This window comes from Haliaeetus leucocephalus, unplaced genomic scaffold (assembly GCF_000737465.1).
Source record: "Haliaeetus leucocephalus isolate CR32 unplaced genomic scaffold, Haliaeetus_leucocephalus-4.0 Scaffold984, whole genome shotgun sequence".
Lineage (NCBI taxonomy): Eukaryota > Metazoa > Chordata > Aves > Accipitriformes > Accipitridae > Haliaeetus > Haliaeetus leucocephalus.
In genome coordinates this window covers 2,571,067-2,596,613 of record NW_010973420.1, presented here as the reverse complement: position 1 = coordinate 2,596,613, position 25,547 = coordinate 2,571,067, and the positions used below count along the sequence as shown (strand labels likewise).

The window sequence follows — 25,547 nt, the reverse complement described above, 5'->3', positions numbered from 1 at the left end:
TCTTTAGGAAAATATTTAAATGCGTAATATATTTTCACATTGATGCATTTTCAGTTTATGCATTGTCCTATATAGGACGTTCTTTGACACATGTTGAGATGTTTTCTTGAAGCAGAACCTTATTTATTAATTTAATTCACTGCAATGAAACTATTTAAGGGTCAAAGTCTGTTTGCACAATCCAGCTTTTTGGATCGGGGAATATAGGAAGCTTTTGCCTTGGTTCTTTATTAGTTTCAGCTTGATACTGAACTTTTGTTCATTTCCTATCTTAATGTATTCTCTATGATTGTTTCATACCACTATGTAACTGCTGCTTTCTTTCTCCAAAGTAATTGCATTTCAGTGGTGAGTACAGTTGTTTTGATATCACTTATCTCACAATGATGGTTCAAGGGGATATGATTCAAATCCCGCTTTCATTGGTATCAGTGAAAATTTCTAGTCATTACAGATTAACCACTTTCTCTCACTGAAAACACTTCGGTGCTTTAAGTGTTTGAGATTTTAAAACAAATCATTAGAGAATAGTTACATTTATCATCCTGAATCTGCAAATGCTCCATGAACATAATATTTGCCACTAGCAATAGAAATAGAAAACTGATTTAACTGTATTTTCTTCAGTAATTATGCAAGTTGTACTGTAATGTTCTTATGTTATGACTGTTTTGCTGCATTTCCTACTTAGTAAGTCAGTGGAAATCCAGCAGTGAATTTAATTGAGAACAGGATTAACCACTAATTACTTAAACTGCAGGTTTTGTGGATTGCATATGTGAAGTATGAGAATGTTTATACTGTACTTTCATTATTCACCCCTCATTTATAGAAAAGGGAAATAATGCACAGAAATGTTCAGCATATCAAAGGTCTAGAAAAAAATCTAGGGTTTTTTAGCTATAAAATATTTCAAACCCTTAAAGGTTAAATGCCTGTCTTTTGCAGTGAAATGCTTACTGTCAGAGTCCAAATAAAGATTCTCCTTGTACCCCAGTCCTCCCTAAAGGCATTGCTAGGAGTAGCATTTCCATTGGTCGTAATTAGACTCACGTATGCTATTAAGTTTTCAGAAACTAAGTTGAAACCAGGCATTGTGTCTGGTTTTGTGGCTCTCAAATGGCAAATTACTCTGTATTGTTCTCCATCTGAGAGCTGAGAGCAAATACTTAGGCCTTATGACTTCTTTTAGCTTCACCAGACTCCATTTAATATGAAAGTCCCGTCTCACAGATGTGGCACCCTGGTCTACAGGTTCCCTTTTAAGTACGAGGTGACAGTGGAAGCAAATAAGACCCTGTGCTTGCAAGGAATTGCAAAGTCGCCTAATATTAGATAATGTGAGAGATACTAATCCCTGCCTCCTTTCCTCACCATTCTGAAATGCACTTTGGGTCAGTGTGTTGGAGTTCCAGTTTCCCTCTCCCATTTTTTACTAGACCTAAGACTTCTCTTCTGAGTCACTTCTCCCCACTTCAGCCAGCTTCCTTTAAGTCAACCTTAGAGATGTGCCCTTCCTGTCCAAAAGTAATGCCACTGATCTCCATCTCTTGAGACAAACTGGTTCTGCTGCCTTGAGCCAACCCTGTGCTCTATGTGAATGCCCACTCATCAGGATATCATGACCCTTCATCTCCTCCCTCCCAGGATCATGATGTGATAGTACTTGGTGGGCTCCATATACATGCAGTTACATGAGCAATTTACAGAATCAACAAGAATTCTATGTAAATTAGTGTTGCATATTATCACACCTTGAAAAATTCTGAAGCTTGCAGATCTAAAATCAACAATCACCACTTAAAAATAAATTTAAAAGCAAAATAAAATTCCACTGTCTGCAAATTGCTTTCTACAGATGAACAGGTAATATTTTGCCTAGAAAAATAGATGCTTTAATGCAGGAATGTTATAGAATCTAGAAATCACATGAAGTACCCAATACTTTTTTTTTTTTAATAAACTGATGCTGTCAAAACCCATACTTCTCATGAATGCCATTTGGAACTGAATTCTACATTTTATTCCTAATTACTCTTTTTTTTCTTTCATATATGCTGTTTACTTCTGGTATGATGACTACAGATCAAGGTAGACAACCACTACGATTTTCAGGACATAGCCAGCGTGGTAGCACTTACTCAGACCTACGCCACTACTGAACCCTTCATAGACTCCAAATATGACATCAGGATCCAAAAGATAGGCAGTAACTACAAAGCATACATGTGAGCCAAAAACTTATGTTCTTTCATCCTTTTGTTTCAAAATCGATAAGCACCAATAAGATTAAGACTGTTGGATGAGTCTCTGAGCTGATTTGGTGACTCCATGCCTCCATTGTCGTACTCTCTGGAAAGACAGTATTTTAAACTTTCTAGATTTATCAAGCCTTTTTTTAACTTGATTGTGACTGGGAGGAAGAGAGTAAGACAACAGGTGAGCCTGCCAGAGTGGTTTTCCTGCTAGCCTTTGTTTATTTTTTCATTTAAAGAAAGGAGCAATTGGAAGGGGATTTGTTTTTATAGAGGACTTGTTAAATCAGATTCCTTTGTATCTTTTCTCCAACTTAGGGTCAAATTTTCTTCTCCCTGTAAAGATAGTTAGATGACATTCATTCACACAAATCTCAATCATAACACTTTATTGGAACAAAGTACTCTCCCTTTAACATAACACATGTAAGAAAAATCCTAATCTTGCAGTGGCCTTCACATATATGGATGAAAATCTCTTCTAATTTTAGAAACCCGGTGTTTGTTTGAAGGTCATGACTATATGAGAGGCTAAAAGGGTGTTTCAGTTTCACAGACAACATGAAGCTAGAGTAGCAAGACAGGTTGTCATCTAGTAGTTGAGCTATGGTAACTGTGTTTATGTATATTTTTACTCTGTCTCAATTATCAAGCAATGTAATCTGACATACATTCATTTCATTCGCGTTTTTAAGACAAGTTAGATCATCTCGTCTTTATTCCCTCATGTTTACAATTCTGAGGCAGGAAAAATAGAACAAAACATGGATAAAAATACACATATGCATTTACATAGGCACACCCACATACACATGCAAAGATATTTCTCTAGCAACTCCTGTAACATTGGAGGGATCAGAGATTCCTTGTATGTTGACATTTGTAAGGTACACTCAAGTTCTTTAACAGTAAAAACAACTGAACTTCAAGCAAACCATAAACACTAAGAGAAGCGAAAGTTGGAGTTAAAGAAAATGCATAATATTAAAGACAGGGTTAGCATTAAGTGTCAAGTAATTTAGGAACAGCCAACAAGCTCTATGAGAAAGTAGAACTTTTTGCCCAGAGTGGGGGTAAGGGGCAAAATCTATCTCCTTCAGTTGATATTGGAAGACCACATACTCTTGACTTCTCCCCTAAGACATTACTGTCACAAGATGAAAACTGTATGAGTAACTGCTGGCCTTTCCTGACATATGACTTGAAGGAGTATTTGAGAAAAAACATCAAAGATTAGGCCTTTCAAGAACAACTCAGTCGTCCATCTGCCTCTCACTGTATATCTGAGGGGCCTCAAGAATGCACCACACGGAACTGGGTGGAAATACTGTTCCCATAGGTCGCATCCATCCAGCAGTATGGACACTTGGTCCTTCTGCTTTATTTTGAACCCAGAACTATCTAATTTTGCAAAAACAGTGTGTTGGAAATTTGAGTTGTACACAGTAACCAAGGCAAAATACTCAAACAGTTGTGAGGATTGAGAGGTTTCTGCAATCCTTTGCTGGTGACACTTTCAGTGTTCTTAGTGATGCAGGACAGAAACTCTGTAAATCAAGCTCCCTACAGAAATCCATAGAATCATAGAATGGTTTGAGTTGGAAAGAACCTTAAAGATCATCTAGTTCCAACCCCCCTGACATGGGCAGGGACACTTTCTGCTAGACCAGGTTGCTCAAAGCCCCATCCAGCCTGGCCTTGAACACTGCCAGGGATGGGGCAGCCACAATTTCTCAGGGCAACCTGTCCCAGTGCCTCACTGCCCTCACAGTGAAGAACTTCTTCCTTACATCTAATCCGAATCTACCCTCTTTCAGTATAAAGCCATTACCCCTTGTCCTATCAGGGGTATTGGGCCTATTTCAGGGGTATTGGACCTATTTCAGGTGTGTCGGGCCTACCCCACCCCTCCCTATAAGCAATAAGAATCATAAACAAGTGCTTCTGAGTGATACAGCTTTTAGCCCCTGGCTTCTCCAGGAAAGTTTTTTCCAATTCTGCTTGTTTGTCTTACATTGGTGTTCCAGACTGTTGACTTTTCCTGGCTTTAGACCCATATCTGGAGACATCCATCCTACTTTTTCTAATAGCACCATACTCCTACACCTAAGGTCACCTCTCTCCTATCCATCCAAACCATATCTTCGTCCAGTCCCACCGCTTTCCCAGACCACCTGTCTCTTAGTCCCTACCCCTTATGCCTAACCTTTTTTATTGCCCCAGGTTCTCACTTGCCCCTTTTATTCCACTCAGTGCCATCCAACAGCCTTATTCTCCCTCGGCTTCTAGTCACCAGTCAGCCTTCTTTCTCTTTCTCAGACCTTTTCGTACAACTACTGCTGCCTCTTCAAGGCTAGGACAGTACTTTTGTCTCCTGTTGGTGCTTTGACAGGCATATTTCTTGTGCTGTGCTACCCATTTCTCCCCTCTTCTGTTGTTTATAATAAACAGATTTGATTTGTCTCTGCCTTACAGCCCCTAAGTGGCAGAGTCTTAGGAATAAGGCCCAACTCTTAATGGTTATGACACGCTGCCAGATACCAGCAGTCAGATGTTGCATTAGTAACTTGATGGTTCATTCCCTGTGGTAGAAATTGGACCACAACATTTCATAGGAGAGCGCCCTACATTTTTTTTCATTGACTTGAAATTTAAATGCTGTTCAGTGCCTAGAATAATTTTGGAGGAGTCAGCCATGGTAAATTTATAATTTTCAAAAACAAATGTTTCTTCTTCACAGAAGAAACAGTTGGCCTAAGGGACAGCAAAAATAAGTTAAAATGACAGACTGTTCCTCCTACCTTTTATTTATTTTTAAGTTTCTACTCAGAAACTATGGGTTCATCCAAATGCTAAAAGCCTAGCAATCATTTCTTCACTACATTCTTTCATACAGTTAAATCATACCAGAAAATGAAATACCGATCTATTGTTACAAAGCATCATGAAAAGGAGAAGATTTACCAAATGTCTGAAAAATTCTTCATCTGCATACATATACATTATGTCAGTAGAATATTGTTTTACAGCTGGTTCTCATTTTGTTCTGTGACACAGGAACAGAGTACTTAAAGAGTCACCACAAAAAATACCAGCTGAACATTTGTTTTTGTAGTTTAAAGAGAGTTATTAAGAGCTTCAGTTTTATAATTCTGTGGGAAATTGTGGTATAAGTGGATCCGTGACTCACAAAACACTGGTGCTTATCATCTGTCAGTAGAGATTATAGCCAAAATGCAACATTGGATCTCTCTAAATACCACAGCTCCTCAAAATGCTTTGTGACACATACTTAACTACACTTGGTACCATTACAGAATTCATCTGACTTCAAGGAAATAGAGTTAAAAGGGTCACACACAATGAAGAAAAACAGAAATACAAAAACACTACGTCTAAATCTCCTCTCCAAAAGCAATACTCTGAATGCATAACTTAATGTATTTTGATAAAAAGGTCAATAAAACAAAAGTAGAGCACATCAGCCAAAGAAAGACAGTGCTATAGAATCAAACCACTAAGCAAGCTACCTATACAAGAATCGTAGGTAGACATGTCTACATATTTTTCTGATGACAAGTCCCTGTCCCAGCAATTTGGATTGCATATTTTAAATGGTACTAAACAAAGCAGAAAAGTGTTGGAAAAGGGGGAGGTCAAGTTATTAGGAATTGTTTATACTAATCATAATTCCTTTTCCCCCAATTTTAAAACAGTTCTTTCTTTGCAAAGACCAAATCAAGTGAAAACATGTTAAGCCTAAGTGTAAAGCACTCAAAAGTGTTAGGAGTTGTTTTCTATATTATTCAGTATTTAGTGAAAGAGGAGGAAATAATGATGTGAAAGACCCTTTGCAGTTATCAGAACAGAATTGAAGAGGGGTGGGAAACCTACATATGTCAGTAGAGGAAATGATGTATGAATTACAGAAATCATATCTAAGGTTTAAACTGCCAGATGGTCTGGTTGGGTACTTTTGTATCACTTAACCACGGTCTAATGGAACTCCTGTTGTTTTGGAGTCCTGTGTCACAGACCTACCATCGATGGCTGCAGCCCACAAGCTATTGAGATTACACCAGTTAGGTCTGTGTCCATAGCATATCACTTTAAAAAATGAAGCAGAAATCACAGAATAGCCTTATTACTGAGCAAAGTTACCCTACACACAGCACTCAACATACACGTTCCTCTTTCACTAGTTTCTCCCACATCAACAAAGAACATGGCATCTTAGAAGAACATTATGCTTTAAAATTCAGCTAAATTTATGAGACTCCCATAGAAAAGTCAACATTCCCCCACAATTGCTACTGACCCTTGTAATTAGGTTAATAGAAAAATGGAGAGAAAACTATAGTTGCTGCCTAATATACTTTTAATACATTACAGATGTTCCTATTATTTTACTAACTGGAAACACTTCATAATTTGTATCCTTAGCCTATTCCCAGTACAACATTTAGGTTTCAGAAAACAGTAATCTTCTCAGCCCTGGTAGGAGTCCTAAGGTCTGCGGAGAAAAAAACATTATATATGAATTTTTTTTCTTAGAGATTAAATAAAAGTTGGTATACTCAAGCCCTGACATAAACCATTTAGATTATATTAGTAAACTAGCAAAAAGTGAAAACTGGAGGAGAAACCAAAATCCAGCTCTAAAAGAGATTTGAGATCACTTCAGAGATGTTAAAAACATAGATATCTTGTTTTTCAAGTATTGGGACCTAACCTTGCAGTGGTACAGATTTCAAATGAAAAGCTGAAGCTTCAGTTTCTTGACATTTGCAGTAACGGTATGTTACAGGCTATTCAATCCATCTATAAATGATAACAGCTTATTGATAACACTTTCACTTAATCATAGTAGTTTTTTTTAAAAAAAGTCTTAAATGAATAAATGGGGAACAGAAATTTCACAGCACTGTCATACTTTATAACATGACTACAGTGAAGTGAGTATTACTGACAATTGCAATGCCTGTTAGAATTCTTTGTGGTTTTAGATGTTCTTTTATAAGCTGCCAGATACGAAAAAGGTGTAAATACTGCTATAGTATTCATGTGAAAATCGGAGTAATTTAAGAGACTGAAAATATAAAACCACTGGCTGTCTTTGTAATATTTTCCCCCTTTCAGGAGAACTTCCATATCTGGAAACTGGAAGACAAACACAGGCTCTGCAATGTTGGAACAAATTGCTATGTCAGATAAGTAAGTCGAGTCTCATGTAAAAGGTAATTAAAAAAAACTAATGGGATTTTATTTTAAATGAATTTTTTTAAAATCACATTATTGATATGCAATTCACAGTAAATGCATGTCTCTCATTCATTTTGGAAAAAAATCTTCTAATTAGATGAAAGAACATGAGCCAAGAATTCCACATGACATGTCTCAGAGTTAACTACCCAAACTAAGTGGTAGCCTTAAGTGCTTACGTGCACCCTTGGGTTCCTACATCCATATCTGCACTTAGAAAACTACTGGAATTCCCTTCAGAAAATTATGTTCTTTCAGATTCAACCTGTCAATCATTTCCATCTGGTTTTTTTGCCCTCTTTTACTTAACAGTCTTACCCCATGCCACAGTGTTTTAAACTTTTCTCCTTCTACATCATCTATTACAATCAAGCAATCCAGTCTTAACTTTACCTTTTTAAATCATATTTTTCTTTTCCACTTTTAATCCTGCTAAACTGCTTATTTTTCATTTTTGAAATTTCCACTATACTGCACTGTGAGGCTTTTTACCTAGATACTGGGATATACTGAAGCTTATTTCCCTCATGTCATCATTCCAGCTCTGTACTTTGTTTTACTGTGCTTTTCTCTCTCATCCTTATGCTGGATACTTTTTGCAATCCAGTCAAAAACATTCTCCCTGCAGTACCATTTTGAAGCTCAGGCCTTCTATTGGCAGAACCCTTCTCTCAATACCACTCAGTTGCTCCAGGTTCCTCCACAACATATAGACCTCTTTTTCCTGCAAAATAAATCTGTGAGGCTTTTTGATGGCTATGAATTTTCTTGTGTTCAGCTTCTCCAAAGGTTGCTAGCAGTGGAAGCTGAAAAAAGTCTGTACAATAAAAGTGTAATTTAAAAGGTGTTTTAAAGTTCAACAGTAGTCTTTTTCTGGTGGGTTTTGGTTTTGGTTTTTGTTTTTTTTAAAAAAGGTCTGGAACCTACAACTTGGTCCCTCTTATGAGCTGAGGGAGACACAGGAACGGAACCATTGCCTGCCCTGAGAAAGGTGAAAACAAGTAAGACGGGAATTACAACTCCCTGCTGTCCAACCCCTGTCTAGACTGTGTCCTCACTGATCTCCCCTCTGGGGATGGAGTGGAGCCACATTATTTTCTCTTTCTCATTCCCCTCCCACCTTCCTTTAGAAAGTGAGGTTATGCCTTCACTGAAAGGGAAAAGAAAGAGTGTGCTTTAGTGTGTATAATTACAGTCCACGAGCTATTCCTCTGTAAAAACACAGGCGCTTTAGTTTTGCCGTAAGGAAAACTAAACAATTATCACGTATGGGTAATGAGCATGAAATTCTAACCTTGCCTAACTACCTCACTGTGAATGCTCCGTGTGCTTTGCTTCTGCTTCCATTTTTGAATGTAAAATAATTACAGCATAATAGGTATTTTCCCATTAAAAAAACACTAGCCAACAAAACAAAACTTCTTCTATGCTGATGAAGACAAAAGCCCAGAAAAGATGGATGTTTTATCATAACAGAAGGGGGTATGTATCACATAGCCCCACTTTTTGTTTGATTACCCACTGAAGTGCACAAAGCAAAGCAAGGAAGAGAAGGGAAAATTGGAAGTTTTCTGAAGAGTTGGAAGTAGTTCAGTGGCATACCAAAAGCAATCAAATCTGATGCATGTGCATTTCATTTGTAATACATCTCATGAATTAGGAAGAAGTGTTTTGAAAGCACTGCCTGAGTTGACATTGTTGACTGAATACAAATCTTAGCCTAGAAATTTAGAGAAGAAAGAAGAATGTGGCACAGTAAGGGACAATGATGAGGCAGAGAACAAGCACATGTCAATGTTACACATTCTTATTGACCCCCCCTATTTCAGAGAGACACTGCTCCCCAGATAGGACCAGAAGAGTAGAGACCTGTGCTAATTGTGCACACCTCATCTGGCATACCAGATATTTCATGTCAGACACCTGAGGAACAATACTTTATTATCTGTCACTTCTAGGGCTGCTGCACACTATATTGGCTCTGGGAAAATAAGAATGGTGACCTCTTGTCAAACCTACTGTGCAAGCCTTGGGTTTAAAACACTACAGGCTACTCCATCCAAGACCTCTCTTTCCAAATGTAACTGTATTTTTCCAGCTCTGTGTTTGTTGGCAGAAGATAGAATATTAAAAATACTTTCATAGATCTGATTGATGTTTCAGTATTTTAACGAAAATGTCTTCATTTTCTTTCATACGAAGTCCAGATATTTACTGTTAAAGACAAGTTATGCTGTCCTCATGATTCTCTAAGATACATGTTGGTATTTTACAGCAAAAAAAAAAAAAAAAAAGTTATTTATAAGCAAGTGCATGCAAGCAGTCCAGTCAGTCAGTGCATCTACACATGTTGAAATTGTCAGGTATCCAGAAACACCTCTTGTTTTGGACAAAAACCAGGTTTCTCACAGGAAAAAAAAAAAAAATTATTTTAATTGCTAAAATATTACCATCAGGTTTTTTCCAAGCAGTTGTATCTATTTCTTTGTATTCTGCTCAAAAGAAAAACTTTTCCATTGGATCAGACTTGATATAAGAAAATATAAAGAATGTGACCTAATAAGTTTACTTGGAAAGGATGCTATTACAGAAGATATTTATATATGAATAAGACTCTCGGCCCAGCAATGCGTTTCCTTTGATCCTACAGTGAAGTCAAATGCTATGTTTATTACATCAATTTTTTTGCAATGGAAAATACTGTGATGTGGCAAATCTATCATCATGGCTCAAAGGCTGCATCAGGAGAGAGGACGAGAGGGTCTGTAAAAGGAAATAGCTCTCATTTATACTCAAATGCTAGACAATGAAAGAGAAAAAAGAGTTTATGATAAATAGCTGCTTTAAAACTGGGGGTTTTTTAAGCAAAACATGTCCTTCAATTGGTGGACCTGTGATATCTGCGTATATAACCTTTCAAGATCATATCATCACTTACTGGCGCCAATGCACAGCTATGCTATTAATGAAAGTTCTCAATGCTGCTTTGTGCCCTGTGAGTCAGTCCTTGCCATTGAACAAACACACACAGCTTACATCACCTCAGGATGCTCTCAGCAAAGTATTATGGCTCCCTATTATGTCACTAACAGTTCTGTACTCTATCACAGGAATTGCCTCACTCTTTTTCTAGTAAGTCCCACTTCGTTCCCTTGTTAGTCAGATAATCCCACTATTCTTAGGATGGATAAAGCCCTTCATGAAAGAAAAATAAATTATATTACTGCGCGTAGAGTGGGTAAACTGTCCATTCCTCAGTCCATATTTCTTACCATGATGTTAGAAATGGAATGGAGGGGTTCTTATGTTCAATACAGCATGGAACACTAGTTCTTTTTAGGAGCTGTGGAATTCCTCAGAATTCTTTACATTCCTGTTGAATTTTACTGTAGTTGTCTATAGCCCTACATGAAGAGTATTATCTTTGTCTGCATGCTACATAGCTTTTACATAGTGTCATACGTCCGTTTCTCTTGCATCATCTTAAGGGTTGTTTTTGTCTTGATTTTTCTTTTGCCTTATTCAGTGATGTACATATAAAGCTATCACTGCTACTTTGGAATACAGTTGGGTCCATAATTTAAGACAGAGACACTCATTCTAGTTTTCCTGATAAAAGAATAAAACCCATCCATAATTAAGTACACTACCAACCATAATAGGCAAGAGGGTTGTCACCCTTGAATCTGTGCACAGATGCACAAGTTTGAATTTCACAGGAAAAGAGAAGCCCTGTTCCCTACTTTCTAAACCCCTTGGGCATCACTGAAGCCACAAAAACCAGTCAGATGATAAATCCCCCTTCTGTGGAGTTCTCACATAAAGTACAGCCACAACTAGCAAGCTGTACTACCATAACGGTACTGGAAAGCAGGATGGGGTACAGCTAGATGCTGTTTGTGTTCCAGCGTATCTTGTCTTTAGATTACTCACAGTTTAGAGCAGACACATATTTGGACCAATATAAACTGGGACAGAATCCAGCATAATACTGTGGCTTTTCTGGATTCTACTGGGAAAAGTAGAGTAATCAGGCCAGTATCTCTAAGCTACTATTCTGGGAAATACAAATTCAGTAAAACTGACTATATAGTGAAAATTCTGAATTTAGAGGAAATGTATAAAATACATTATTAGGTTAAGCCTATAGAAAAACAAGAGCCTGATGAGATACTCACAGAAAAAATTATTTTTATGAAACAGGTACAAGCTTTGGGTTGACACCTGTTCTGAAATATTTGGTGGTTTGGACATCTGTGCTGTTAAAGCTGTGCATGGAAAGGATGGAAAAGATTATATTTTTGAGGTAAGCAATCCCACTCTTTTCCATATATGCTTTTGTATGTTACAAACACCCAAGTAAAGAACATTTGTGATACTTAGGCATTGGCTTATTTGTGTTTCAGGAAAGGATGTGTATTTTTGAGCAATGTTTCAATCATAGTACAAAGCCACATGTCCATGTTAGCGGCAACACTTGCTGGAAAATGTAACCATATATATGGTAATGTCTTTTAGTGTTTGAGGAAATGTACACAAACTACAAACCAAAACCAAATGTGGACATTTACCCAACCCTTATGATTTCTTCCTGAGCAGGCTTACCAGTTTTTCCTGGAAGGTTTATAGATAGCACTATCCCAAAGGAACCCCAGCAAAATTATACCTTTACATGGAGAGGGAAATTAAGAATGAAATGGAAACAACTTTACTTTTTGCTAGCCTAAATGTTACCTTTAAGATCTGATTCCTCAGGAGTCAGAAGTTTCTGCTGTAGATAATTTTGGAAAGTTTAACTTTTTCATTTACCTTAAGTTTATTATGGATAAATATAACTTTGTCTAGCCATAAAACAAGAGATCATCACTTGCCTATCACACAGTTCAAGATTTCTTCAGCATCTCCCACGTTCTTAGAATTTTATTCAGGAGATAGGCAAGGATCTTAAGAACCTCCCCACTCAAAAGAGGTTGATATTTGCTAAAGCAAAAGTAAGAGTACTTTTTCTAAACCGGGAGAGTAATCTGGAGATTATGGATTGACCTTTTCTAGTTATTTGTATTCATTTATAACAGAAACGCTTTGCAGAAGTAAAAATATTTGTTTTGTTGCAGTGTTAAACAGCTCTATGTATTTTCTTCTCTTCACTTTTCACAAATTTATCACTATTGCAATTGCTAATAATTCCCAAATCAAGCAATAGCACTTTAAAGGACTGAGCAGCTTGCAGTATTAAACTTTCAGTAAGACAAACAGAATTAATCACTACCTCCTGTAGTGGAGGATTTCAAGAAATCCTGTTTCCTTAGTCTGCCTGGCCAAATCAGAACTTACTGTGTCTTATTGTATCAAAACCCACTGTAGCATAAAATTTATGATTCAATACTAAACCTCCTCCGTTGCCCCTGCATATAGTGCAGTCTTGCCCCTCCACTGCACCCCGAAGTTCTTGTTAAATGCGTAATGCTTGACCCAATGAAATCTGGCTGAGATTTGAGAGTGAAAAAAAGTGTTTTCTTTCTGAAAACAGATCACACTGACTTCTGGTGATACAATATAGAGGAAATTCCTGAATGTAAGATTTGTCATATGTGCTATTTCACGTCTTGGCTGTAGCCATGGGTGTATCGCGGACATTTCTGCTTACTGGGGACGTATTGATTTCTGCTCACAAGCAAGCTCCTCTCCATCAGTTGGGCTTTGGCAGCCTCCCATATGCCATATAAAGCTTTGTAGGATACTTGGCAGTTCCCATAGCCCCTAAACGTCTCAGAGGATGGGTCTCAGCATTTTCCACACACGCCCATTTATCTAAATTCATTACATTTGAGATAGTTTATCCTGATTTGGCTGACTTTAATCTGATAAATTTTGACCCCACAATTTAAACTATAACATAAAGAAAAGTAGATTATTTTAAGACATAAGATCTTAGTTATCTTACCTCATAAGATAGTAGTTAAAAACTGAAAGATTGCGTGCAAAAAGACACAAAACTGAGAGTAGGATTGCACTTAACAAGTATATTCTTGTAAGAACTAGATGTTTCAGACATAAAACAATGCTGTTTCTTAAACACTGTAGCTAAAGCTAGTCTGAGAAATGATTGGCATCAAGCTACACTACTTAGCCTGTCCTATCGATCTTTTATTCCCTACTTTCTTTTAATCTTGCTCTTTCTGTACAAATATAGTTGGACCTTTTCTGCTTCCAATGGAAGTGAAGGCTTCTCCTTTATTTTAACAGCTGACACTTCTGTTGCATTCCTCAGTTAGCAAATTCCTGTTGCACTAAAAGCACTTCACCTTCATTCACTGAACTCAACTGTTTCCACATTTTTTGATACTGCAAAATTTTTCAAATTTTTTAGCAAAGCCAGCAAGCATCATCAGCTTCTGCTGAAGTCAGGTCTGCATCAGGCCTGGGAGGTCTGGTGGGTAGGAGGAGAAGGGGGAGCAGGTTTTTAGAAATGAAATAGCCAGTGCAAATTATATAATGGACCAACAGAGTACCACACTTCCTGCTTCTGAACAAATCCCCTAATTTTCCATGCCAGATACAGTCATACTTTTAAGCAAACAGAATTCTGAGAACTGCAGGATACATCAGGAACTGGGTTTATAGAGGATTTTAAGTAGTGTACATAATAGATGTTGCAGTTAAAAGAAAGAGAGGCTAGAAGTGTGATAATTCTTGCTGTTCTACAGAATCAGCTGAATTGTTTGGAAGATGGTAGTGCTCATCAGCAGGAATATTTAGAATCTGCATAAGACATTGAAATGTAGAATTGTTTGCAAAGTTCACATCCAACAGAACATCTGTAAAACTTACCATCATTTGCTGCTAAAAAGCCAGCTTACATCAACAGTTATTACACTATAATTTTAACAGCTATTGCAGTGTAGTTCTATGATACAATGAAGAATAGAAGACCGTCTGCATGAGTATAGGAGAAATTTTCGCCTTTTGTGTACTTTCAACATGGGAAGATAAATGTGTTATTAAAGCTAGCACGTACACGCTGCAATCAAGAACCAGTAGCTGAGCAGGACAACCAGCCCGTAAATACTGGGTTTACACTCCAATTGCAGTCCCATACTGAAACCTATGCTCTCATGTTTTCATGATGACTGGTACACCTACTACAAAACTAAATGTTTCTGTATTACTGACACTTTAATTCTGCAGATATGATCTGACAAGAAACATACAAACTTCCTAATGTATGAAATAATATATGCAAATATGATCTTCCTGATTCTTCAGTTTGAACATTCAACCAGTGTAACCACCAATAGGAAAGGATACATGTATGTCATCCGGCTTCAGAGTGAATGTGAATTAAGGTCGAGTTCTACTAAAGTATCCTTCATATACTCAGCATTCTAGACAGAAATTAACTTCAGAGGGATTTTCTATAATAAGGCTGGGAGGGCAGCATTTTACAGAAATAATTGCTTAGTGCATAGTACATGTTTTGACAAAAGTGTTCAAGAAGAGCTTTAGGACATGCATAATCCAAGACAATACTTTTACAATACCCACAGTGTTGTAAGTATTACATGTAACAACTCATCTGTTTAGAAAAATCCATTCTAAACTAATGTTAGAAAGTATAACATATAAATGACTTCTTATATGACTGTTTCTGGAAGGTTACTAATTGATTTCATATTGTCCTTTCCATTCCTTTTTTATCTTATACCAATAATTTTATTATTTTGGTGTTGTAGCCTTTCAACTGCTTTGTGATGGTCCTTTTGTCATTCCTTGGTTTAACATTCTGCTTTCTTTTATTCCCCGAAACCATGCAGCAACAAATTGTACCAGTGGCTGATATTAGAGAATCAGTACAACATTGTGTCTCATGAATCTAATGTTCTAGCTGTACTTCTTAAAAAACACCACTATAAAGTGATTCTTTATCTATGATCTAGTACAGTATGCTTACATTGCAGGTAAGAATGTGTTGGTTCTTAATGTTAGATCAAGTCATCATGCCCCACTTCTTCAAGGAGGGTAAATGTATTTTCTTCTGGTTTAGTTTCTCTAATAGTTTCTCTTCTATATATATTTGATTAAAAGGATGAGAATTTTTAAATAACTTATTTTAAAGCCTCATGGCCATTCAAGTTAGGCAAAGTGTGCTTGCTGTGTAAGTAGAGTAATGCCTGTTCAGGAATAATATGGAAGGATTAGAGAACTAAAATGAAAGAAGAAAAAATTAAGGATGTTTAGTGACACTGAAGTATAGTTCTAGACACTTAATTTCTGTATACATAAACCTTGTTATGAAATAAAGAAATGTACAGATCTTTACTACTGTTAGCTTCTTGAAGATGTCTCTCTCGTGGGATGGGCATGATCCTTTGACCAAGTAGGTCTCAATGTAATAAAAACCCAAGAAATTGCAGTGCAAGTACAGCTTCACACATTTCATAGCTTTGGGTTCTAGATTTGGGTCAGTTCCCCAGTGCTGGTTTGTGCATCAGTATCTTCATATTTCTACAGCTACTCTACAGATTTCTAGTCATTTGAACAAGCTGAAGCCAATACTACTATTATTTTTCAAACATTATGAAAAGGATACATTCTTAGTGTACCATTCATCTTTCCACACTGCTATAAATGCTGCTCCCAGGGGAATTTTGGAAGATGTCCATCTGTGCCTTCTTCTATGCAGTTAAGGGATACCTTATTCATCTCCAGGAAAAAAAACCAGACCAATTTATCTGAAGACAGGAAGGACAAAATATTGAAGTAATAATATTATTCAAACACTATACAACCTCTGTTTTTCTGTGAATCTACAAGCTCTCTACAGTTTTCTTAGATGGGAGCTGTAAGAGATAACTTTGACTTTTAAAAGAACGTGGTTTTATAAAAGTTGTTTCCTGGAAGAAATTACCTTCTCTAGAAGAACCTTGTGGTTCTTCTTGTCTTTTACTTCTATACTCCAAAGAACTATCTCCAAACTCCTACTAGGGAGCAGTGAACTAATTGAAGAATCACTTAGCTAAATGGAAGGGCTGTCAGGTTGGTCAGGAGGAAGGCCAAGTTATTATTTTGTGTAACAATCTTAGCTATTCATTTAGTGTCTGTTCTTTTCACCTGAATTGGAATACTCAGCTGCCAAGCATCATCATGCCAGAGACAAGCTGTAGAAACAAGGATTTTATTAACACATCATTGCAACATACAGCTTTTTAACTGTCTCACCAATTCTTGCTAATAAGACATAAAATTAAGGTCCATTAAACTTTAACTTCTTAAATAGAAGAAGGACTTTTAATCTTTCCCTTTTAAAATTTTTAATACTAGAAGGAACAGATACTTGAGCATTGTTCATGTTTCTGACTCCACTAAATATTATCTTTCATGATTCATTCTTGGAAAACCAAACCTCTGGGGAACTAAACAAAAGCTCATATCATGGTGATGAATGCAGAAAAAAGAGAACAAATGTAACAGAATCCTTTAAAGTGGCCTCACAGGCAGTCTTCCAAATTTTGCTCAAAATTGAATGGGTGGGTGGCTGCTGCAGGTGTCTTTTTTCTACTTGCTTATTTTTACCCTAGGCTATATTAAAATTAGCTTCCAAGTGGTTTATATCCTAGAAAGATGCAAACTGTTTGGATTTCATAAAGAATATTTTCAGCCACTGTAAACTAATATAAGGAATTAAGAAACAGATTTTGACTTTTTTTTTAAGTCTTGGTGTAATAGACACTGTTTCTGAAGGTGCTGCGTCTGCTGAACTGCTAGGAAATATACCACCAACTCCAGAGTATGTATACTGTATAAGGTGTAGTGATCCAGCACCAGCACAAAGGATGCTGTCTTTTACAGACTTCTGTATTCCCATAGTCAGTGTCCTGAATAATATTGGCTAAAGTATATGAAGGAATCCATCAGAAGGGAGGAAAGGTGGAAGAAACATGTAGCTCATGCAGTATTTGTGCACAATTTTACTTAAAGTTGTGCTTTCTAGGAAATGATAGCCATACTATTCAATTTACAGTTCAGACCGAGCTATGTTACTGACTATGGCACAAGTTTAATGAGCACAAGCCTCTGATACTGTACTTCCAGGTGCTCTGAAGCTAAGGTTACTTATTCTTCTATCTTAATCATACACATTTCCAAAATTCAGCACCAAATATATTTTGTTAGAAATATTTGGTAATATCCTGTAAGCGATGTATCACAAATCATAGACATATTTAGATTGGCAGGGACCCCTGGAGGTCACCTAGTCCAACTTTCTGCTCAAAGCATGACTAACTTCAAAGTTGCTCAGACCCTCTCCTAAAAGAAAAAAGAGGGAGAAGTTTTATTTCTTACCATGTCTGCCAATATTGTCTCCTATAAGTCTCCTATAAATAAACAGATTTTTTAAAACTCCCTAGAAGCATAACTTTATCTCTAAATTAGGTGATTTGGCATATAAATATGTGCAGGAGTGGCAAATAATACTGGCCATGATTTTTCTACAAACTTAAGTGACTTTCCATCCATTAAAGAATATCCTCTATTCAGGTTAGTAAGGGAACTAAATCCAACTGTAACAGTTGATGAAGTCACAAGTCTCTTATAATTTATGATCTGGTACTATAAGAAGTTTTGAACATGTAGGAGTCTAAAATTACTCTTTTGGTGATATAACTAAGTTATAAATAAGACCACATCTGTCTGTGAAGATTCATATTTCCAAAACAAGGAGCATTCCTACATTTCCTAATAGGATTTAATACAACTTAATTATTCCTAATAGGACTTAATATAACATAATAAGAAATGGCTAAGAAGATACAATTCTAGAAAAAACCAACCTTTTTAATTAAGATTTTTCCAAGCTTCTGATGCATTAGTGCTGAATTCATTAATATATTCCTTCATACGTGGGCTTCATGTGATAGAAAAAAGTCAATTTATTCAATGAACTCTTCTCGGACTTTTTTTTATATTTTGGAAGTAACAGATTAATCCACTGAAATTTTCCAGATACTATTCCAGAAATAATGACATCAGCTCTTCTTTTAGACAGAAAAGTAAAAGAAGTGTATCTAGTGACATAGTTAATGAAGGAGGTGAATTTGTTTTGCTAGGACACTAGTTTTCATTTGAATGAAGCAATAATTATTGACCTGAAGGAATAACATGAATATTTTGGTTTCCATCCTAAGAATAACTACTCACTAATATTTTTTTCACATAATATTTATGTTTACTCTATTGTTAAAATACCTGTAACTTTTAAAATTTTAAATTAGCAACAATAGCACTTCTTAGATGTGACCATCTTAATGTTTTCTTTTGTTCATAATGAACCATACTTTATTAATAGGGTGGTGAATACAGGTCAAATTCATTCTGATGGTAAATTAATTGTTATTTTATAGATTAAACCAATCTCATATATTCTCTTCAAAGTGCTTGAATTTTTCTCAGATATATTAACTGCATTTTCTATATATTTTTACACCTTTTTTTAATCTACTACATTTGCATGAGTTTGCATCATACAAATTCAGCTTCATCCAGCAATTTTGATTGGACATAGAAATCATTTGTTTGGGTTTTTTTCATTCCAGATTGAAACAAGACCATATAAATTTGTCTGTGGGCACTGGATCCTTCATCTAGGAATGCTTGCTTCACTTTCCCAGCTGTTCGTCCTTTTTCTGCAGATGTTGTTACTCACCCACTGCAGGAGGGACTGTAAAAATTTCCTAGCAGTCACCACTGATTTTCTGCTGTACTATCCCCTACCGACTTCTCAGGTGTGGTTACATTTCCAATTACAGATTATTCCTCCATCTGCTATACAGACCTCAGTGAAAGCCCCATGATTATTTCATATCCAGTCACTCCCTTACTTCTCAGAAATCACACCGTCTCTTCTTACGTCCCATTCAGTCTTAAATGACCTCTTCAAACTATTAGGTTTTGTTAATTTCAATTACTTTCTCCATAATTAGAACTCTTAAATTAAAATCTGTATCAGCCTCTGCCTTTACAGTCAAAATTTTTGCCACAACTGGAGACATCCAGGTCCCACAAAAATAACACATAAGAATAACTCATGCATAACATAGCAACGACACAATCCAGCTTCTCTTATTCACAGACCAAAGTAAATGTTTTTTCTCAGTCCTCACACTCTCAAGCATGGACCTTTAAAATTACCCTGATTTGCAATGAAATTAATTCCTCCTCCCTCTGCACTTACCACTTATCATATCTCCTGTAATTCATAGGTCTCTTTCTATACGAAATCCATGTATCATTATTCTGTCAGACTACTTGTGCAATTCTGACTTGCAAGGCCTCTATCTGTTCCTTCATATTCCTCTTGTATTTCAGCATCCTGACAAACACCTTTTTCTTCCACTGTATCAACAGAGTTCTTCACTTTTGCCCTTCTTTTAAGCTCCACAACTCTGTCTTTCCCAGCACCATTTGGGCTGGGTCTTCATGAAGCTCCAAGCAAGAGATCTTTCTTAATCCTTTGGTGGTAAACATATTAGGTAATGGATAACTATGTCTGGGCAATGGCAGTCCAAGTAGTTTCTCCTTCACACACGATGATCCCTTTGCAATTACTGGTATCTTATAATTGCACTGGCTCCTTTATTAATCTCGTCCCGTTTCCTTTCATATCCATCAGAGTTAAACAACATTTCTCTTCTCTTTCTTGCCAGTCTCAGTCTTGTAGCCCAAATTTCAAATATTTGCCTTATCCACACTAGCAGCGGAGGGCACAGACTAATTCACTAGAAGGTCATATCACTGAAAGGTCAGTGGTTTGTTTTGTCACAGTATTGTGATGACTTAAACATGCTGCTGTAGTTTCTGTTACTACTGCTAATATATACAGTCAGTCTCTTATAGTTTAATATAAAGATGTGTTAAGTGCATTTCAGAGTATGGTTTCTGGGTGATAAGAGAAATTCATCCCATAGAATTGGTTACTGAAATACATATAAATGAAAAACAGAAACAATATGAATTAAGTGACTGTAATTCATAGTGACCCATGTTTTTGTTGGCATCTGCAAAAGTAACATACTTGATTTTATAAATTACAGATGTCTTTTTTCTATGAAATCCTCTTAGTGGGAAACTCCAATATTTTAAATAGCTGAACTAGGTACTAAAAAAAACCCTGGCTGTTATTAAATGATATTTTAAAACTAGTGCAGGCTGTAAATAGACTATTTATAAACAGGATGCTTTGTGTATGTTTAAACTTTGTCAAGTCCTCTAAAGTGGGGGAAATGCCAGCGTGACATTCCTGTTAGTCACTCACAAGTTTTAAAAACTTTTAGTGTTACCCAAAATATTTTTAATTCTTAAGATACAGTTATATAAAACATTACTGATTCCTGATGACTGTCTTTAATTATCTTACTAGGAAGGAAAATAGACTGCATTTTCTTAAAGAAAAGAAAAAAGAGAAAGACGACAAAACCCACCTTGTAAAGTATTCACCTTGATCTTAGCTTCTTTTCCAAGGAATAGCAGAAGTGCTCTCTTAGTAGTGTTAAAGTCTATCCTTGAGAGTCACAACAGCAATAACACAGAGAGGGAAGCGAAGCATCTTCTTAGCAGCCCCAAGCAATGCATGGTGTAAATGCTCTGCTCTGGACAGTCGAGCCATTCCCTCTCAGCAATGCAAGTGGTAAGAGCCCCTTCAGCCTCCTGCCACCCATGACTTCTACCCACCCACATTGCCTCTCAGGTCCTTAATAATCGGTTATTAAACTGAACAGTGTCCTGCGACTGAACTGCTTTTAAGCCTTGGTAATCTTTTACTCACTCAACTATTTAGTGAGATTTCACTTTGGGACCAGTAGTTTTCTTGATAATCTGATGCCTTACTTTCTCTTTTTAACACTTTGGCTGCTATCTTTGTACTTCAACACATTATAGCTTACCATCATTCAAGAGTTGCCATGACTCAGTACTTGTTCGGTGTTAGGTTCGGCATATCTTTGGCCAGCAATATTTGTTCAAGTATGGCAAGGAACAAAAGGATTTTTAACAATGTCAAAACCTGTCCAAGTGACAAAAGATTGTCAAGGGCAAATGGCTCTGTTTTTCAATGCCATATGTGTTTGCAACTGCCTCAGTATGTCAATAGGGCAGCTATGCTTGAAAATACTGTCTTCAAGAAATGTAAGATCTTCTCTACTGAAGTGGACATGAAGTTTTGAGCAATGCTCCAAGGCTTTGTTTTTTTAGCCTTAGCCATAGAACTACACTTGTCCCACATGTTCTGGTAAAGAACATGGCAATATCTCCTAAAGCAAGTTTATATGTAAACTTGCAGTTATAGAACCATTTAAAAATAGAAATTCAGTCAGAACCCACTCCTCCAGATCTTAATACTGTCTAATCCTTTGGCAGAACGTTATTTTAGGCAATTTGTTTCACAGTCATTCCAAATGATTTTTTTAATGTAAGCAGATGGTAAACAAAGTGAGGTTTTCTTTGCACGCTTGTGAAACCTATAACTGTTGCTTCTGTTGTTGGGTAAGAGAGAGGTTAATATACACCTGATAGCGAGAGGGACGATATTTTCAAGAATAACTGTCATTAATGTAATTAACTTCAGGGGGGGGCAGATTTTTAGACCACGAACATAACTCCCTCTCTGAAAATCAGATGTTTTGCAGTGGACAACCAAACATCCAATGTCCTTCACACTGACATCAAGACATTCTAACATTCAGTCATTATTAACACTTTAAAGTCCTGGCCAAAGTATCTGGCACACATGGTTGCTTCCTCCCTGCAGGTGCTATGCATATTACTCTTCCAAGCAGCAGCTCATCATAAAATGAAGTGGATCTTTAAGCATTACAACAATTTTAAGAAATAGCGATAACTCAGCAGAACTTAATACTAAAGTAAATCCACAAAAATTTTGTATTTCAAGAGCCACACAACCAGCAAGACTACATTTACCCATTCAGAAATATCAACTCATGTCAGTTCAATACATTTCTCTCAATTAATTAAAAACATCGGTTATGTTCCACTTAAAAATATGTTTGTTAAAAAATATGGTAAATTTTATAGAAACTTTCTGTGTAATTATTAAGCATTTCTTCAATACTGTTGATGTGGCCCAAGAGTGGAAAAACATTCATTCATTTCTTATGAAACATTTGCTCTGGACTTCAAATATTATTTCATTGTTTACTTTGGGGTCATTTTAAAGCCTTTTAGCTGTGAGGAAGCTTAGAGGAGACATCCTAGATCTGAAAATCCCAGAACAAGTGTTGCCAACATTTTGGTTGCCAACGCACAATGCCAGTGTCTCTTGTAAATGAACAAACAGAAGAATAATGTAAATGCTTTTGGGCTTCAAACTAATCTCATTATTAGAACAAAGTAGTCTTTGTCAGCCTCAGTAAGAATTTCTATAGCACTTACCATATTTTGAAAATCCTCAAGCTTAGGTAATATTATTTACAATACTATTGTTTGTACTGTAGGCCTCAGTCACTTGTGATCCATACCTATGAGAAACACCAGAATGCAGGGCTGCAGGTGACATGCCTTCACCTTTTTCTGAATGGCCTTGATACATATTGAAAAAGGATTGCAGTTTTTCAAAAGTGAATTAAATCCTTTTATTGTTGAAATAAGAATGTCCAGTGCCATTGTGAATAACAGTTGGGGTTATTATGTTACGCTTTTGTTTCCCCTGAACCAAACACAGACGTGCCAAAAATAGATACACTGTAGAAATAACAAATATTGCATAGAAATAAAAAATATTGTGTAGAAATAACAAATACTTATAACCCACTGAAGTGAACTGAATTCAGTATTAGTTTTATTTATCTGAATAGCTGAATTAAATAATTGCTGAACACTATTAACCTGCCACATTTAGAATGGAAAGGTGCACATTTTTATTTGCTTCTCTGATGTCCTGCTTTCTTTGTAGAAATTCTTACTTCTTTTTGCATCAGCTGCACTGCAGCAGCACTACTTTTCAAAAACGATATGAATAATAAGGTCTTATTTAAAATTTTTCATTAATCAATAAGGATCCAGCCTTCCCTAGCAGAAATCCAACAAATAGCTCAGAAGCTGAAGTTTTTTTCGCATTTCCACGTTCTAATTCAGCTGGTGAACATGGTATAAGCCACAAAAACACATAAGAAAGAAAAAACTTCAGAAATGTAGCTTACACAGAAGTGCAGACAATTACTTCAGTTTTTCGGCAGACCACTGAATACCCTAAGAAACCTCATTTTCCGTATCTGCTGTGTGCTTTTCACAGGCGTCATGTTCCCCAGAGAGTGTATGCCCAAGTATCATACTGAACCTGTATGTTGCTTGAAGATTAGAAAGGAATGACATTGTAAAGTTGCTGTTCTCTTGCTCTGCTGACACATATCCTGCACTCGGGCTTTTTTGTGATACAACATATCATTTCTACAGATCTGGTTTGACTTTTGTTAAAAACAATTATGTAACTAGAGGACCTGACATTCTACACAGATGTGGAATAAGTTTACTTTGGTGCCATATCAATAGCTGATGTATTGTTTTATTTTACAGGTCATGGACTGTGCAATGCCTCTGATTGGTGAGCATCAGACTGAAGACAGGCAACATATAACTGATCTAGTTGTAAGCAAAATGAACCAAATGTTGTCCAAAACTCCTATACCATCTCCTCAGAGACCCACTGCCACTCAGCAGCCTCAGGTAGGAAACTTCTGCTTGTAGAATAATCTTATTCTATAATTTTAAGCTCAAAGTTTTCCTCAAAGGATTTGGCTGGAAAACTCTGTAGACATACCCTGAACTACAAGAATTCAAGAATTTATCAACATGTTTTAGAGGTTTTTCATATTCAAATGAGATTATCTCCAGATATAATTGAGTAGTCCAGGTGTTGGTGTGGTTCTACCAGTAAACTGATAACTGTGGAGTCAGTGAATTACCAGGCTTTGTATTGCCTCCCTTCAGTTACATCTGTATAAAATATCACGGAAATAATAAGAAGCACTGTCATAGACAGTCTTTGCCCCCCTGAGGATGTCAGAAAGAATAAAGATAATAGTTCTTGTTCTTGTGCAAAATGAATTACATGAAAATCTTTTTTTATGTGCTGCAATTCACAAAAGTACCTTTCAAATCTAGGAAACTCTTGAAATATGTTTAGCATACTAGTAAATTTGTGTCAAAGGTTGCAAATGGATGTGTTTCACTCGTTTTATCTTACATGGCTTGATACTTAAAGTGTGGGGATGCAGAATTCTGCCCCTGGTCTTGCTACCTTTCAGACTTTGCAAATCATCTTTGTGTTTCCATTTCCATGCTTACAAAATTTGAAGTTTATTTTAGTGATCCTTTAAATAACTTCTGAGAGTGTGGTATTTTTGTAAAAGTCTCTAAGAACATAAAAGTTTTGCCTCTAAATTGGAGAGATATGGATTTGATGGGTGGACTATTAAATGGATAAGGAATTGGCTGGATAGCCGCATCCAGAGTTACAGTCAACGGCTCAATGTTGAAATGGAAACCAGTAACAAGTGGTGTCCTTCAAGGATCTGTACTGAGACCAATACTGTTTAATATCTTCATTAATGACATACGTAGTGGCATTGAGCGTACCCTCAGCAGGTTTGCAGATGACACCAAGCTGAGTGGTGCAGTCAACACCCTAGAGGGAGGGGATGCCGTCCAGAGGGACCTGGATGGCAGGGTCCTGCACTTGGGTCACAGCAGTCCCCCAATATCAGTACAGACCGGGTGATGAATGGATTGAGAGCTGCCCTGCAGAGAGGACTTGGGGATACTAGTGGATGAAATATTCGATATGAGTGAGCAATATACACTTGCAGCCCGGAAAGCCAACCATATCCTGAGCTGCATCAAAAGAAGCATGGCTAGCAGGTCTGCTCTCGTGAGACCTTACCTAGAGTACTGCATCCAGCTCTGGAGTCCCCAGTACAAGAAAGGCATGGGCCTGTTAGAGCAGGTCCAGAGGAGGCCATG

The 25,547-nt window shown here is 36.8% G+C and overlaps 1 protein-coding gene across 2 annotated transcripts in view; it reads left to right on the top strand.

Annotated features, from left to right (window-relative positions):
- Positions 1–25,547, top strand: part of SYN2 (synapsin II) — a 186,922-nt gene that overhangs the window by 143,438 nt on the left and 17,937 nt on the right. For both annotated transcript variants that reach the window (XM_010584436.1, XM_010584437.1), the window contains exons 8-11: positions 2,086–2,228; positions 7,395–7,469; positions 11,721–11,823; positions 24,102–24,251. In XM_010584436.1, coding sequence (XP_010582738.1) covers positions 2,086–2,228; positions 7,395–7,469; positions 11,721–11,823; positions 24,102–24,251 — 471 coding nt within the window. The remainder of the gene's footprint in view (positions 1–2,085; positions 2,229–7,394; positions 7,470–11,720; positions 11,824–24,101; positions 24,252–25,547) is intronic.